This window comes from Eublepharis macularius, chromosome 9 (genome assembly GCF_028583425.1).
Source record: "Eublepharis macularius isolate TG4126 chromosome 9, MPM_Emac_v1.0, whole genome shotgun sequence".
Lineage (NCBI taxonomy): Eukaryota > Metazoa > Chordata > Lepidosauria > Squamata > Eublepharidae > Eublepharis > Eublepharis macularius.
Genome location: NC_072798.1, coordinates 104,999,855 through 105,014,828, shown reverse-complemented (window position 1 = coordinate 105,014,828; position 14,974 = coordinate 104,999,855). Strand labels below are relative to the sequence as shown.

Below are 14,974 nucleotides of genomic sequence, written 5' to 3'. Positions count from 1 at the left end.
TGGACCCAAATGACCACCACAGGGAACCAAGGCAAATCCTAGCATTGTGGTGGCTGGGGGCTGGGATGCGATGTCAGTTATTTTCCCTGCCACTACTGGCTAACAGCCCCTGCGGTACATCAGCACCCTCTTCACTGTACACCCAAAGAATGTGTCTGGTGAACCAGCCCCGGACACAAAGAGAGCAGCAGCCTCTCTTTGTTCCATTTACAACATCTGGAATTAGGAGCTAGATCGTTTCTACACAGAACCGTCTATTTAGCTATATCATAGCTAAGAGCAGTTGATAAAATATATCCAGTAGATCATCTAGTTCTTCTTAAAAGCCATTTAAATTAGTATCTGTCCCCAACATGGCAGTGTGAATTGCATGTGGAGTATTTTCTTTTGCCTCTGACATCTCCTTGTAATTGCAAATCTGGTTTAGAAAAACATCACAATTGTCACTTGCAGCGAAACCAAGCCACATTTTGTGCCCTTTCTGCTGGTGCACAGCGTCTTCTGGCAGGCATAGGAAGCGGCACTCTGCATTTTTAAGTGTAGGGAAAAAGATGTTCTAGTCACTTACTACAAGCTCCCCACACTGATAAGTTATAGGATTATATGACCTAGCAAAAGGCTTGCGCTTCTTATTCCCTTCTGCATTTGAAGATTTTAAGGTACAACTGGGGGTGGTGCAGGCCATTGTCAGTTAATATCAAAACTTTGATGACAGCACAGAGTTTTCAAAGTATAAAAAAGGCGGAAAAGATTTTTGAAAAGGTAAATCTTAGTACATTTTAATCAGAACTCAGCAAGAAGCTTTCAAGGTGAGAATGGCATATAGAGCTTTGATCAGGAACAGAGTCCCAGACGTTAGATGATTTCTGCACCATCTCAGTGGCACACTCATCTAGGAAAATTTAATTGTCATCTTGTTTTCTTGTAACAATTAAACAAATTCAAGTAGTCCTACTTTTCATAAGAAAGTGATGACAACTTCAAAACAATCCTGGTTTATTTGGGGTTTTTAAAGGTTTTATCTAAGTAGTTTAAGGCTATGAAAGCCAGTTTGGTGTAGTGGTTAAGAGTGCAGGACTCTAATCTGGAGAACAGGGTTTGATTCCTCACTGCTCGGCTTGAAGCCACTGAGTGACCTTGGGTCAGTCACAGCTTCTAGGAGCTCTCTCAGCCCCACCCACTTCACAGGGTGTTTGTTGTGGGGATAATAACAACATACTTTGTAAACCGCTCTGAGTGGAAGTCATCCTGAAGGGTGGTATATAAATCAAATGTTATTATTATATATATTATATGATTCCACCCAGCTGAGTTCTGCAAAGACAAAAAATACTTCCCTCCTCTATAACAGCAATGAAAAAGCTGTGAGTGAGAGAGACAGAGATGTTTTGGAAGTCACATCTGAGCTTCCTTGTTAATGAACAATTATTCCTTTTATTTAGAGAGTTTGAGTAAATTGATTTTCTAAGCAAGTGTGCAAATTGTGTAGGAAATAGATGCAGTTATTTCAAATCCGCTCCAATTCTAAGTCAAGGGGTACATAACAATTTAATACAACAACAAAAAGAACATAACCAAATGAGTATTTTTATATCAAAAATAGTTAGCAAACCATCTTACAAACCAGCGTCTTTTCCAGCACTTGGAGATGCTGAGAGCTGAGAGCACTGAACCTGAACCTTCTGCAAGCCGAGCAAATGCTCCCCCCTCCCCCCCGCGCCTTTGGTTTATCTCTCTAGGTTGTATTCCACGTACTCGTGTTAGTGGGTTAGTGGGTACAAAAAACACAAACATACACAATACCTGCCAGAATGCCAGAAAATGCGGTGCAGTAATTTTTACCCTTGTTTCCCACCCTTAATAATAAACATAGAGAAGTCTGGAAATTAATACCACGTTACTACTAGATCAGTTTGCATCAGAGCTTCCTTTGCCAAGCAAGTTCACTAATCAGATGACTTCACCCCCACACATCCTTCTTCATCTCCTTATGGACTGCTAGTAGTCATGTATGATAAAAAGGCATGCTATTAATAACGACTGGCACACAACTCCCCAGTGATCATGGCAATAGTAATAGTCATGACTGTGTACACTTTCCTGACAGAAAACCAACCCACTTGCATCACAAGAAGAAACGGGATTGTTCAACTGGCAACAGACAATGCCCAACTCCAATTACAGATCCAGTCAATATTATTTGTAGATTTGCGTGCGCATTTAATAAATGAATCAGTCTGTAGCGTAGTCCCATAACAGGAATATAAAATGCTGACTCATTCCAGATTCCTTCAGCAGCAAATCATCCTTCAATTGCACGCAATCAGTACCCATTTGAGCCTCACACAGACATCTCCAAATATTACAGCCCAACAGAATTTGTTACCATAAAATAATCAAAGCAACGGGGTACATAATTAATACAAATAAAAGAACTGCCAAAACTTTCATTAAGCTAAAATTAGCAGGTAGCAAATTATATTTATTTCTAAATATTTATTAAAATGATTTCCTTTGCCAATCCTACATAATTTAGTTTGCAAGGGAAACAAACAGGACATTTATTTAGAAGCAGAATCAAAAAGAGTCCAGTAGCACCTTTAAGACTAACCGTTTTTATTGTAGCATAAGCTTTCGAGAATCAAGCAATAACCGAGATTTTACAAATACAAATAAATAAGAACCCAGAACTATTGCTACTGAACTTGGGAATGGAGGCAGTTCCAATGCAGCACAGAACATTGTTATTTTATATGACAGCAGCGGCAAGACTTTTGTATGCGCAGAAATGGAAGACACAAGAAATACCAACTGTAGAAGACTGGATTTACAAATTGCTGTACATGGCAGAAATGGACAAAATGACAAGGAAAATTAAAGATCTTGACCTAGGACAATATATTGTTGATTGGGGGAAACTGAAACAATTTTTGGAAAAAAAGTGGGATGTAAAAGGAGAACTGTGGCAGTTTGAAAATTTTTAAAGAACAATGTTGCAATGAGAAGAGAGAAGGGATCTTACCATTTAGGGGGAATGTAATTATAATCTAAGCTAATATAATATTTAAGGGAATTTTACATTGAATATATGAGATAATGAGAAGGGATAAACAGATATCTCAATGAAGTATACTATATATGATATATAACATAAAATAACAGGTTAGTGGATCAGACTTTACATTATAACATATTATGTGGTTATGCTATATGGTGTTGTGTGCTGTGCTACATTGGTGGCATAGCATACAATATATATATAATATATTACTATAATATATACTATATTGATAGTGTATTTGAGTATGGAGTATATGCCTAAAAGAAAAGAAATAGAATAAGTTTAAAGTAAGAGATAGTGCGATCCCTGCTATATATTATATTATATTGTTATGTTATATTGATATGAGATATACTATATTGATAGTATGTTTGATAGAGTTTATGTAAAAGAATAAGAATGTGCTTAGAGTAAGAGATATTATGATTCAAAGTTGGTAGGAAAGTATAAATGAAATAGATTTAACTAATAAGAAGGGTTAAGGGTTGGAAAGCTGTTGGAAGTCAATAGGGAGGGGGGAGGAAAAGGGTGGGGGACAGAGTAAGGGGAAAAATGGGATTATATGTGTTAAATTTGGAAATTTTCTTTTGTTTTCCCACTCACCAATAAAATTTTATTTAAAAAAAAAGAGAATCAAGTTCTCTTCGTCAGATGCATGGTACAGAGACTGGTCAAATATAGAAGAGGAGGGGGGAGGAGGGGAGGAGGGTTGAGAGGGTTGTGAACTTTTAAAAAGTATTTTAAAGATAGGCTAGTTGTAGGTCGTGTAAAGCAGAACTTAATTGGTAGCATTTAGGGACCAGAGTTTTTCCCCCTTTAATAGGCTTGTGTAGGAATTAAGAAGAGTTCAGGTTCTAGTACAATTCTATAGATAAATAGGCCACCCATTAGTCACATTTAACTAGGCTTTCCCTGCCCACCTCTGGCTCCCTTGGAGCCAGGCCAGGCACATTAGAAGTAGTGGTTTGGTTTTTTTTTTATCATAGGCTTAGTTGTACATTGAGGTTCAGGGGTAGCTTGATTTGTGAAGCGGAACTAACCTGCTTGCTACTGTAATGCCACATACCTAAATAGAGCCTTTTAAAAAGAGATTTATTTATCCATCTCCAGGTTTAGACCAAAGCAAGCTTTCAGAGTAGGTAAGTAGGTAGGTTTTAAAAGAAATGCTCATTTTTGGCAAGGTGCTTTAGGTGGGTTAGTTGTCATTTAACAGTTTAATAAGGTTAGTTACTAGTTAGTGCAGGTTACAGGGAGCAGAAAAATGAGTGACAAGAGACCAGAGAGGGGCACTGGGGGAAAGGCAAGGGATAAAACTAGAGGGGAAGGGGAGGGCTGCAGCTCTCTCCCCACCTGCACAGAGGCCCATCCCAGCACAGCTGCCATTCCCCAGCCTGGCTTCTGGTGACTGCAAGAGGGTTCTCGCAAGGACCTCCTTCCTGAGGCAGCTGCACCCCCCCACCACCACCACTGGTGCCTGAGGCAGGAGATGGCACTGGGCAGGGGCCTGCTGCTGAGGCTCCCCCTCCTCCAGCTGTTGAGACCCAGCAGCAGGAGGAGGAGCAACAGGAGGTGTCTTTTGAGGTGGGTTTGGGGGACGTATCTTTTCCAACGCTTGTGCTCACCCCAGGGACCCAGAGGATGTCAGAGGATGTCAGGGGCCCACCGCTTTGGTTGGGGGGCGGATTCCACTCCCTTGTTTCAGTTTGCTTCTAGTAGCAAGACTGTCTCTTCCTTCAGTTTGGTTTGGGTGGTTCTCTGGCGTGATGTTGGTTCTCATTGGGAACAATGGAGAGTGGCTGGTCAGCCTGGTCAGGGGTCACTGTGAGGTTTTTTTTGGGGGGGAGACATCAGTTAGGTTCTCTTGGGCTTCCCCAGGGATGAGCTTGAATTTGGGAATACACCTTGGATGTGGCATCCTTGGCCTGTATGTATGTGCCCCTAGGAAAGAACTTTGAAAAGTTCTCATCATAAGGAATAATGGGGAATAGCTGGTTAGCCTGATCAGAGGATGCTGTTTTTTGCGGCGTCAGTTTGGTTCTGACGGACTTTCTGGTGTGGAGCTTGCATTTGGGAGTGTGTCTCTGGCCCTGGCAGCCTTGGTCCACGTGTTTCTGCAGTGGGAGTCAGCTTTGACTTTTCCCCACAACAGGAACAAATGGACTGGCTGGGGGCACCTTGTTTAGGGGGCTACAGAATTGGACCTTGGGGCCCAATCTCCCTGAAACTTGGGGGGGGGAGGGGTCTTTAGGCAGGGATCAGTCCCCTGAAAATTTTGTTTGCAGAATGCCACCCCCAGCCCCATGGATAGGCCCCAGATAGTTTTCCCCATAGGGAATAATGGAGATTGCAGAGTAGCTGGGGCACCTTCTTTGGGGGCCCATAAAATGACCCTCCTGTGTCCAATCTTTATGAAACCTGGGGGTCTTTAGAGGACAGTCAGGAGTAAGGACAGTCTGGAGCAGGCACCCTGCAAATTTGGTGAAATTCAGTCAAAAATGAACTCCCCTCCCCCCGGCCACCAGATAAATCCAAATTGAGTTTTCCATGGGAAACAAGGGCTGAATTGTACTGAATTTTTTCTCTAGTTCAGTATTACCAAACTGAATTTACCACTTTTTTCCCCCTGTGCACACCCTTCATTCTGATGCAGAGATTTGCCTGTACACAAATATTCCCTGGTCCTCATTTCAGCTCATGGGATCTTTAGGTGGCCACAAACAATCCCCCCATTCAGTATGAGAACAATAATACTGATCTAATTTACAAGACTGTTGTAACGATTAAGGTAACATATACATAGCATTACTAACACTCCAATGTATATAGCTGTGGTATATAAATATTAAATTACAGTGGCTCAACTATCCTTACAATCACCTCTTGCATGCACAGGCTTTCCCATTCATTTCAATGGAGGAATCAAATGCAGAAGTAGGTGACTTACTCATTTCCTGGAGGTCACTGTGGAAACACAGAAAGAGTAAGAGAGCTGTGGCTAAGCCACGTATTTTAATCAATGTGTAATTCTGTGCTGGTTTTTCGGATGACAGACATACCAAATTGTTACCCTTGAAACTGAAAAACATGTGTCATCCCTTAAGCACTCTTATTAAACTGGTTTAGAAATCATAAGAGCCCAAAATTCTGATCAACAGCACAACATTACACGTTTTCTCATATATAAAAGGGGCTTGTTCCAAGAAAGTACACATAGGACTGCAGCTGTACAACTGGATCTTCCGCATACATATTAAGAAGCAAGTCCTATCAAGCTCCTAAAGTCTTCTCTCTGAACTAAATGCACAAAGGATAGCCAGCTTAGCTTACTGTCCAATTCCTAATCCCTTGGCAACTTTGATATCGTGTGTTGAAACTTAAATTTTACCAACATGAGGACCAGCTCGTTATTTAAAAAGAAAAAGTTTAGAGTTTTCAAAGCTGTCAACAGCCCGCAAGTAGTACCAAAGTACTGCAAACACAGTGCAAAACTGAAAACACTTCTGAACTGGAAGAATTTGCTTGATTTCAAGAACTGTAATACAAGTACAAATTAGGCTATTTATATAAATGGATACTCTGAAAATAACATATTTACACAAAGTGTAAACAAACTGCAGCAGAAATGCATTTCAAGGAAAGTACTAGAGGCAATGCAGTGAAAAAGTTTATGATCTACTCTTAAAGGCAGCTCTCAGTTCACTGTGATGATCATTTCACAAAAAAAGCTGAGAACCAGGGAACGGTGCTGACCTTGTACGTAACAAGGCTTTTTGTTTTTACTTCCAAACAGTGGCCTCTTCCACAACCACCATCCATCGTGCCGGCACGGCAAGGCATTTTCTAATGTTTGTCTGAAACAGTGGTCATCCAAACTCTTGATGTGCACAAAGAGCACTCCTAGCAGAGCAGCGTTTTTCCTTTCATTTTCATATGGGGGGAGAAAGAAAACCTTCTCATCCTTTGTTGAGTGAAGTAAGGAACAGAGACTTGCCCAGGCTGACCCCGGCAGCTCCATGGCTGAGTAGGTGTTTGAATCCACGTCTCCCTGCTCCAAGTACAACTGTATCCCCATCACCCCAACAAACCCTCTTCATTAACTCTGAGGCAGGGCTTTTTTTCTGGGAAAAGAGGTGGTGGAACTCAGTGGGTTGCCCTTGGAGAAAATGATCACATGGCTGGTGGCCCCGCCCCCTGATCTCCAGACAGAGGGGAGTTGAGATTGCCCTCCGCGCCGCTGGGCGGCACGGAGGGCAATCTCAACTCCCCTCTGTCTGGAGATCAGGGGGCGGGGCCACCAGCCATGTGACCATTTTCAAGAGGTTCTGGAACTCCGTTCCACCGCGTTCCTGCTGAAAAAAAGCCCTGCTCTGAGGTAAATTCAACATCTAGATTTCAAAACAAGTGTGACATTTTATAAGCTGCCATGTCATCTTCTCTGAAATTATTACAGTTCAAATAACTTTAAACAAACATTTTACAATAACTGGGCCAGGGCATAATAGTTTAAATTGTCAAAACAGTCTGCAAAAAAAAAAAGAGTGTGTGTGTGTGGGGGGGGGGATTGTGTACTCCACTAGAATCACTTAAAATTCCTACAAATTCCAACGCCCACTAGGATGGCAGGCCAGCAACAAGGCATTCCCTGCACAATACAGATTAAACTTTGCCCCCAAAACAAATCAGAACAGCATGATTTTTTTAAAAAAAAGATCAAATACAAATCATGAAAAACGGAAGGGTAGATACCAAAGACTAATCAAATGTACAGATAAAACTGAAGGAGTAAGTCACAAATCCTCTTCTCCTACCCTAGCAGGCATTTCTAACCGTAATGATAATTATGGTACAAGAACCACAGAACAGCATTTAACCCGTTCCGATGTATCATTACATACAGTCTGCAACATGACACACTTATCTAATTACTAGTGTAGCTCCCATCTGTGTATCTAAATTATCATGCCTGATCTTTTTTTATTATTAGTTTGCACTTCTAGAAAGGTACAATATTATCTACAGAATTCCTTTCATTTATGATCACAGATAGAAAATTTAAATATGTTCTACAAGGTTGCTATAGTTAGGAAATTGGAAACTGTATTCTCAGAAGTAAAAAGATTCACTGGAGAAATTAATGAGCAGCTTACTCAGCAGTGAACTTTTCAGACATCATGGGCCAGGAGTTCAAACAAAGCCAATTGGCCACTCTCTTGCTCGCCAGATACTCTTTTGACAAACATCCCAGTCAGAGGAGAAAATGCCAAGCACACCCTTTCTAAATCCCAGCTCGGTTATTTTGATATTGGCAAATTCCAGTCCCTGTATCGAAACCTCTCTTCATGGGCCCTGTGGAGGATACCACACTCTGCCACAACTGGGCAACTCATTCTTGTGCTTAGGATGAAACTGCAACTGTGATTTACAAAACTCCAACCAAAGACTGATTCTGCCATCCTTCCCCAATAAGGCCTTGCCTCTCCTCTGAACTGTATGAGCACTAGAGGAGTTTTGCTATACTGGTGCTAGAAGGTAGCGCCCATGGATGGGATGTAACCATAAGCCATCAAGCTATATTTGGACCCCTTTGCTAACAGGAGTCCGTGAAGGGATGCCCACCCTCTCCTGTGTCACTCTGATGATTAGAACCGAACCAAGCCCCTGTGGGGCACAAATGCCCTCTCCATCGTATTGCCTCAAGCGGCCACCCGGGTGGTTTGGCTGAGAGCTGGTTCTGATGCAGCCTTCTGAGCAGCTGCTCCTCCTATGGATATCTATGCTCTGCCTTATCCTTACAAAACTATTTTGTTCTATGGGAAGAGGATGAACGCAACACAAGGGAAAGAAGCTGCAAGAGCCATTCTTCTCAGAAAAGCAAAAACTGCTCCAAATTATTGCAAGAGAATATTTTATACCCTTGTCAGCTACATTATGATGACCCAGGAAAATTTAAAGATACGGCAAATAAACTACCACAGGCTTCTGCAAGCTCACATTTGGCATTAGCTTTGCTTACATGCTAACAAAACCAACCTTTGCCCAGAAGCCAACTGATTTGATCCCTTAGTCCTTGACACCAAAGGACTCATAAATACATTAGCTCACAATTATGGCTCGCTATTCCTGCTTCTCATCCCTCCTTGAAGCTCATACTGTTGGAAGTTACAGCACAAGTTCTCTGGGGCATGAACTTCCCATAGTTGTTACATGTGTTATTCTGTCAAGTGGCAGTTATTTATTTATTACGGACACTTTTAATCCACTTTCCTTCGTACAATATGGTCCTAAGGAGGTTTATAATGTACAAAAAGACCGTTAAATTTCATGTATGTGCAATATAAACAATTTTTTACAATTACTACTCGCCATTAACAAGTTAGTTCATAAAGCACAACAGGCAGCCACAGCTCTGCTCTTGGCGAAACAGCCTCTCCCCAGGCAGGCAGGCAGCAGCTACTCACTTCCATTGTGCTACGGCAGTCAGCCAGTTAGCCTTTATTGGCATCAGTCGGCACAACGGACACAATACAGAAAACACAGGAAAAACAAGGTTACTACTTCTGGAACCACTCCTGATGGAATTTTATAGCCATATAGAGAAACATTGCTACATTCTCAGTGGTTTTAGGCAGGGGGTCATTCAGAAGGCGAAAGACCTTTTAGGAATCTGGGAGGTCCCTCGTATTAACTAATTCTGAGTTTAAATATTTAAACATTGTGCTATGAGGTATCAAAGTTCCATCATGTTCTCCACACTATTTAACACCTATATGAGAATGTATGTGTGTGTGTGTGTGCACGTGCGCGTGCCCGCGTGCGCCCGCACAGGTGTGGTCATCCAGGGTTCTAGAGAGACGACACTCAGTCCTGTTTCTCCTGTTCCTGTAATCCAGGTGAGGCAGGGAGGGATTTACCAGCACTAACAAGCAAACTCGACACAAACTGTATTTTGTTTGGAGGCCACAGGCCCATAAAATATCAGGTACACAATATTAAATTTGGCCTGGTAAATGGATTCTTTGGTTATACCTGTAGTTGAAAAAGCCTTTCAGTGACTTCAACTGCTGCTCTATTTTAAATTTTAAAAAATCTAAAACGTTTATTAACTGCCTTTCTACCAATTTAAGGCATTCCGCCAATTCAAGATAGTTACCAAGCTCAATTCAAGGTCCTAGCTATCTCATAAAAAGCTTTTCACGGCCTTGGACTGCCTCCCTCCCTAAGTTCCACCATAGCAGTTTCACTCATCTGAACAGGGCCTTATGCAGCAGCCACTTTGCACATGGACAAAATCAACACACGTGCATCCTCTGTGGTGGCCCCCACCTTATGGAACCACCTATCTGAAGAGGTCAGGAAAGCCCCCCCTCTCCTGACTTTCTGCAAACTAAACTGAATTATTCAAGAGGGTTTTTTTTTTTTTACTAAGGAAGTAGTCAAATGGAGATGCAAGGGATAGGGACTATGGACTTTACTACTATGTACTGTCTTTTGCTGGGATTATGATCCTACTGGGTAGTTTCTATGTTGTTTAATATGTCAGGCTTAGAATTGCTTATGCTCCCTTTCAGCGTTTCTTCAGCTCAGTATTGGATTTCTGCTGGTTTTAAATCTTTGCAAATTTGCATTTATATACCCTATTGCATTCTTTATAGAAGTGTCTTTAAAATAGACTGTACAGACGCACAATGTGTAATCTGCATTGAGGCTCAGTGAGAAAGGCAGGCTATAAATAAATAAATAATATAATACCATGCAGGAAAGTAAGTCAGCTAACAACATATCTAAGTTTGGCCTTCCTTGCAGAAATCTCGTCTTCCCATGCAGGTGACAGACTGGGACATTAAAATGACATAGGAGCACAGCAGGCTGAGCAGCTACAAACCAGCACTGCAGATTGGGGGCTACAGAACTGGGAAAGGGGTTTGTGGAGTGTTCTTTCACACCCTGCAGTGTTCCTCTGAATGAAACTCTCCCTCCACCTCCATTACTTTAAGTCCTGGTAGAGAAAAAAAAAACAGGCACAATACAGGCGAGGCAGTCATGGGACTCCAATATTCCGTGTATTTGGGCCCTTTGCATGCTCCAAGCACTTCCCATCCATCAAATCAGTCATTCTTACCACATCCTTGTGAAGTCAGTCAATATTATCCCCATATTGCAAATGCAAGACGGGGGCACAACTCAGGATAAGAGTGTGGTTTTTTCCTAAAGCCAACCTAGTGAGATTGTGATGGAAGAAAGATTTAAACTGGGGACTATGCAAATCTCAGCTCATTCTCTTAGTCACAGCACTGTACACGTAGTATGTAAAAATCTGTGCTGTCTACCAGATTGGCCATGAGAGCAAATTAAAATGATGCTTCTGACCTTCCCAATGGTCTAAGATTGTCTGCTCTTATAGGAGCCTGCCTAGATCTTGTGTGGTCAGAACAGTAGACTAGGACCGGGAGCCCCCCTCACCCCCCAGCAGAAGCCAGTGTGGTGTAGCGGTTCGAGTTTCAGAGTGGGATCGGGAAGGCCCAGGTTTGGATCACTGCTCTGCTGCGGAAGCTCACTGGGTGACTTCCATCCAGTCCCACACTCTCAGCCTAACCTACCTCTCAGGGTTCTTGTGAGGATAATATGGAGGCAAGGAGAATGAGGTAAGCTGCTCTGGGTCCCCACTGTGGAGAAAGGCAGCATATGAATGAAGTATATTAAGAGATATAGGTGAAGATGGGGGGGGGCAGATAAACGGTAAGTTGTTTCGTGGGTTTGAAGGAGAAGGACAAAGAGAAAGGCGAGCATATATAGAGGCTATCAGGAGGTGGAAAGATGAAATAAGTGCAAGGAAGGGGACTCAGGGAAAAAGAAGTTACCCGCCCCTCCCCCCACAAGTCCTTGCAGGTTCCCCACTATGCAACTGGGCCCAGCTCAGCCAGCATGATGCAACTGCGCCATAAGGGAGAGGCTGCTAGAGGGGGGAAGGGGGAAAGGTGGACAGGATGCAGACAAAGGTGGGTGGGAGAGGTTATGAGGGGGCTGGGAAGGGAGAGAGGACATGGGAGGGGAGGTCCCCCACTTGTAGAACACCCTAATTCCATGGCAACAGGTTAAATAGGGTTTGGTTATGCACAATCAACCAAGCCCAGTTGAATGCTATCCTAACATAAACCATTTTCAAATGTTTCCTTTGGAAGCATAGAAGTGGAAAATATTAAATAGGAACTGAGAAACCATGTAGGTTTTTCAAGGGGAAAAATGAATCAAAACTATATGGACAACTAATTCTGATGCTATGACTTGCAGGTTTAGGGAGCTCACATGCAAAAGCACATTCACTGCCTTTACTTGCTAATATACGAGAAGAAAAGGCAATATTAAGCCAGCACTGCAGTCGGGAGCTGCTCTGCCAGGTACTCATAGCTCTTTGCAATTTACTGTTCTACTTACATCTGAAGCTGACGACTCGAGGACGATGCCAAATCCCGAAACCTGTGGCTCCAATTTCAAGGAAGATTCAGAAGCTTCCGTGCCAGGCCTTGCAGCGTTCGCTGGTAGCTTTTTTTCATTCTCTACAGTGCTTGGTTTCTTATTCACAGTAAGAGGTTCAATAGTCTTTGGGGGCAATTTTTTCTTTTTATTTCTCTTCCTTGACACTGTTGATTTCTGTGCGTTGACCAAAGGAACAGAAGACTGTTGTCTGTTCTGAGCAGCAACTGAAGAAAGAAAAGCTCTTGAGTACATTGTGAAGGGCATCAATGCAAAGATGTTGGCAATCCCCATAGCTCAGGGGGGATGACCAATTGGCTCCTCCCAGTACCAATCAGCTCAGAGGTGTGCCCTCCTAAACTGCTGCCAACCTCTGTGCTTCACTGTTTGGGACACCAGATGGGACACAAGACCACTGTGAGTCTCCGTGAGAAAGGTGGGCTACAAAGTAAAGAAAGACTGTTTTGCTACTCCCCAGTTGTCTGTTCCCCATAATGCATCATGTATTTTTTTCTGTTTTTGTGTTTTCTCTTTTTTGACTAACCCTATCTTTCTTGCAGAGGAGTTAGCCGTGTTAGTCTGTAGTAGCAAAATCAAAAACAGTCCAGTAGCACCTTTAAGACTAACCAACTTTATTGTAGCATAAGCTTTCGAGAATCACACTGTGATTCTCGAAAGCTTATGCTACAATAAAGTTGGTTAGTCTTAAAGGTGCTACTGGACTCTTTTTGATTTTCCTATCTTTCTTGGTTGCTATTTTCCCCTTCCTTTGTGAAGGTACACCTATTTATTGGCTTAATAATATTGATATGGAAGGAAATTTTAATCCACATAGAACTCTTCTACAAGCAGGAAAATCCACGATGAAGTAGGCTGAGCAATCTGAAAGCTTCCTCTCTTACTAGGAAGGTGTTTCAGAAAATGGCGTTCTACATATTTAGGTACCATCCTGTTTTTAAAGATTGTGACTGGAAGCTCTCATAAAATGCAGAGGAATTAAGAGACATTCACAATGAAAGCAGTTTCTGGATCTGCAGGGCAATCTAAGCAGAGTTGCATCCTAAACCATGGTTAAGAATAGCAGCATCGCAGGGAGGGAACTCCCCCCCCCCCGAAATTGACTTTTGAAGCCATCAATTCCTCTTACTCTCTTTTTAGAAAAGGATTTCTTTTTTTATTTCTTTTTGTAGAGAAATCAATTCACCATTTCGTAACTTCAGCCCTTGCAGTTGGTTTTATGTTGCACACCACAGGGTGGTGTTCTAGCAGGAGGATAGCAAGGTTTAGGAAGACACTGACTGCCTCTAAGCATCTGCAGAAAAATTCTGAATTTTTGCCAAACCTCCCTTCAAATTTCTCTTTGATCAAACAGAATTGATTCAAAACAGACTCCAAATTCCTCAAAAGAAGAAAAGAAACAAATGATGGGGAATTTCTCTTAACTACCCTAGCTGAGAAAGGTGCAACTCTTCTTTGGATTGCATTGCAAAGAGGCTATCAGGTACATGGAGGCAACTTAGAAAATTTATTGTGCAGAACAACAGACGATCATACCTGCTTGAATCTGCATTATTTTTCTCATGGTCTTAAGCTCTTGAAGAATAGCCTGCAATGCCGGTTGGCAGTTACACGTGCAACAGTTTGGGCCAGCTGAGGAATTAGCCACTGGAATTTCTCCTGAGGAAGAAAGGGAAATAAGCACCGTGACGCAGGCCAAGCTCTTTCTGACAGAAGATCTTGACAGTGTTTTAAAAGCTGTCGATATATGTTTGTCAGGAAGCTGAAACCTAAAATTAAAACTTCCACCGCGCAGCAATAACAGGAGTTGTGTTCTGTCATCCCCGCTTCTCACAACAATAATGTTACAGGGTACTCTGAAGTCTGTATAAAACTACAAACACAATATGAGCTCACAGCAGTTCCCCTTATTGTCAACTGAGTTCATGGTGGATAACAATAGCACCAAAAAGCTTTATTACAATCACAGTCAGTTTAACATGCTAAGCAAAAAGGCCAGAGAAACCGTGCACGAGTATAAGAACAGCCTCACAAAGAAGGAGATGACTGCATAATAAAGGTTTATTAATATCAAGTAAGCCTCAAATGAAGGCTGCTTGTTGCTTCACAGTCTTTAGAATGTCAAGTAAAAATTAAAAAGGTCTGTTCACAAAACCTGGGGACAGAGAAATTTGGAGGGGGGGGGAGTGGAAGAGGAGAAAACTTTTCTTTTCTCTGGGATCATAAAATGGTATTTTGCATGATTTCTGCTCTAGTGCTGTAGCCAAGGATAGTTTTCAACTCTCTCCATACTACTACTGAAACATGTTTCAGTGAGAGTTTTTACTGTATTTTAGATTTGCTGTTCCTGGGCAAAACCCTGATGCTTCCTGACCTCGGTAAGGAGGTGGTTTTCGCTAACTCTGGTCATTTCCTAAAAGATGG

At 42.1% G+C, this 14,974-nt stretch overlaps 1 protein-coding gene across 1 annotated transcript in view; it reads right to left on the bottom strand.

The window, feature by feature from the left end:
• The window catches only part of BEND7 (BEN domain containing 7), a 78,309-nt gene that overhangs the window by 30,287 nt on the left and 33,048 nt on the right, over positions 1-14,974 (bottom strand). The window contains exons 4-5 of the mRNA XM_054988217.1: positions 14,087-14,209; positions 12,494-12,759 (exon numbers count right to left, since the gene is read on the bottom strand). Of these exons, the coding sequence (XP_054844192.1) occupies positions 12,494-12,759; positions 14,087-14,209 (389 nt within the window). The remainder of the gene's footprint in view (positions 1-12,493; positions 12,760-14,086; positions 14,210-14,974) is intronic.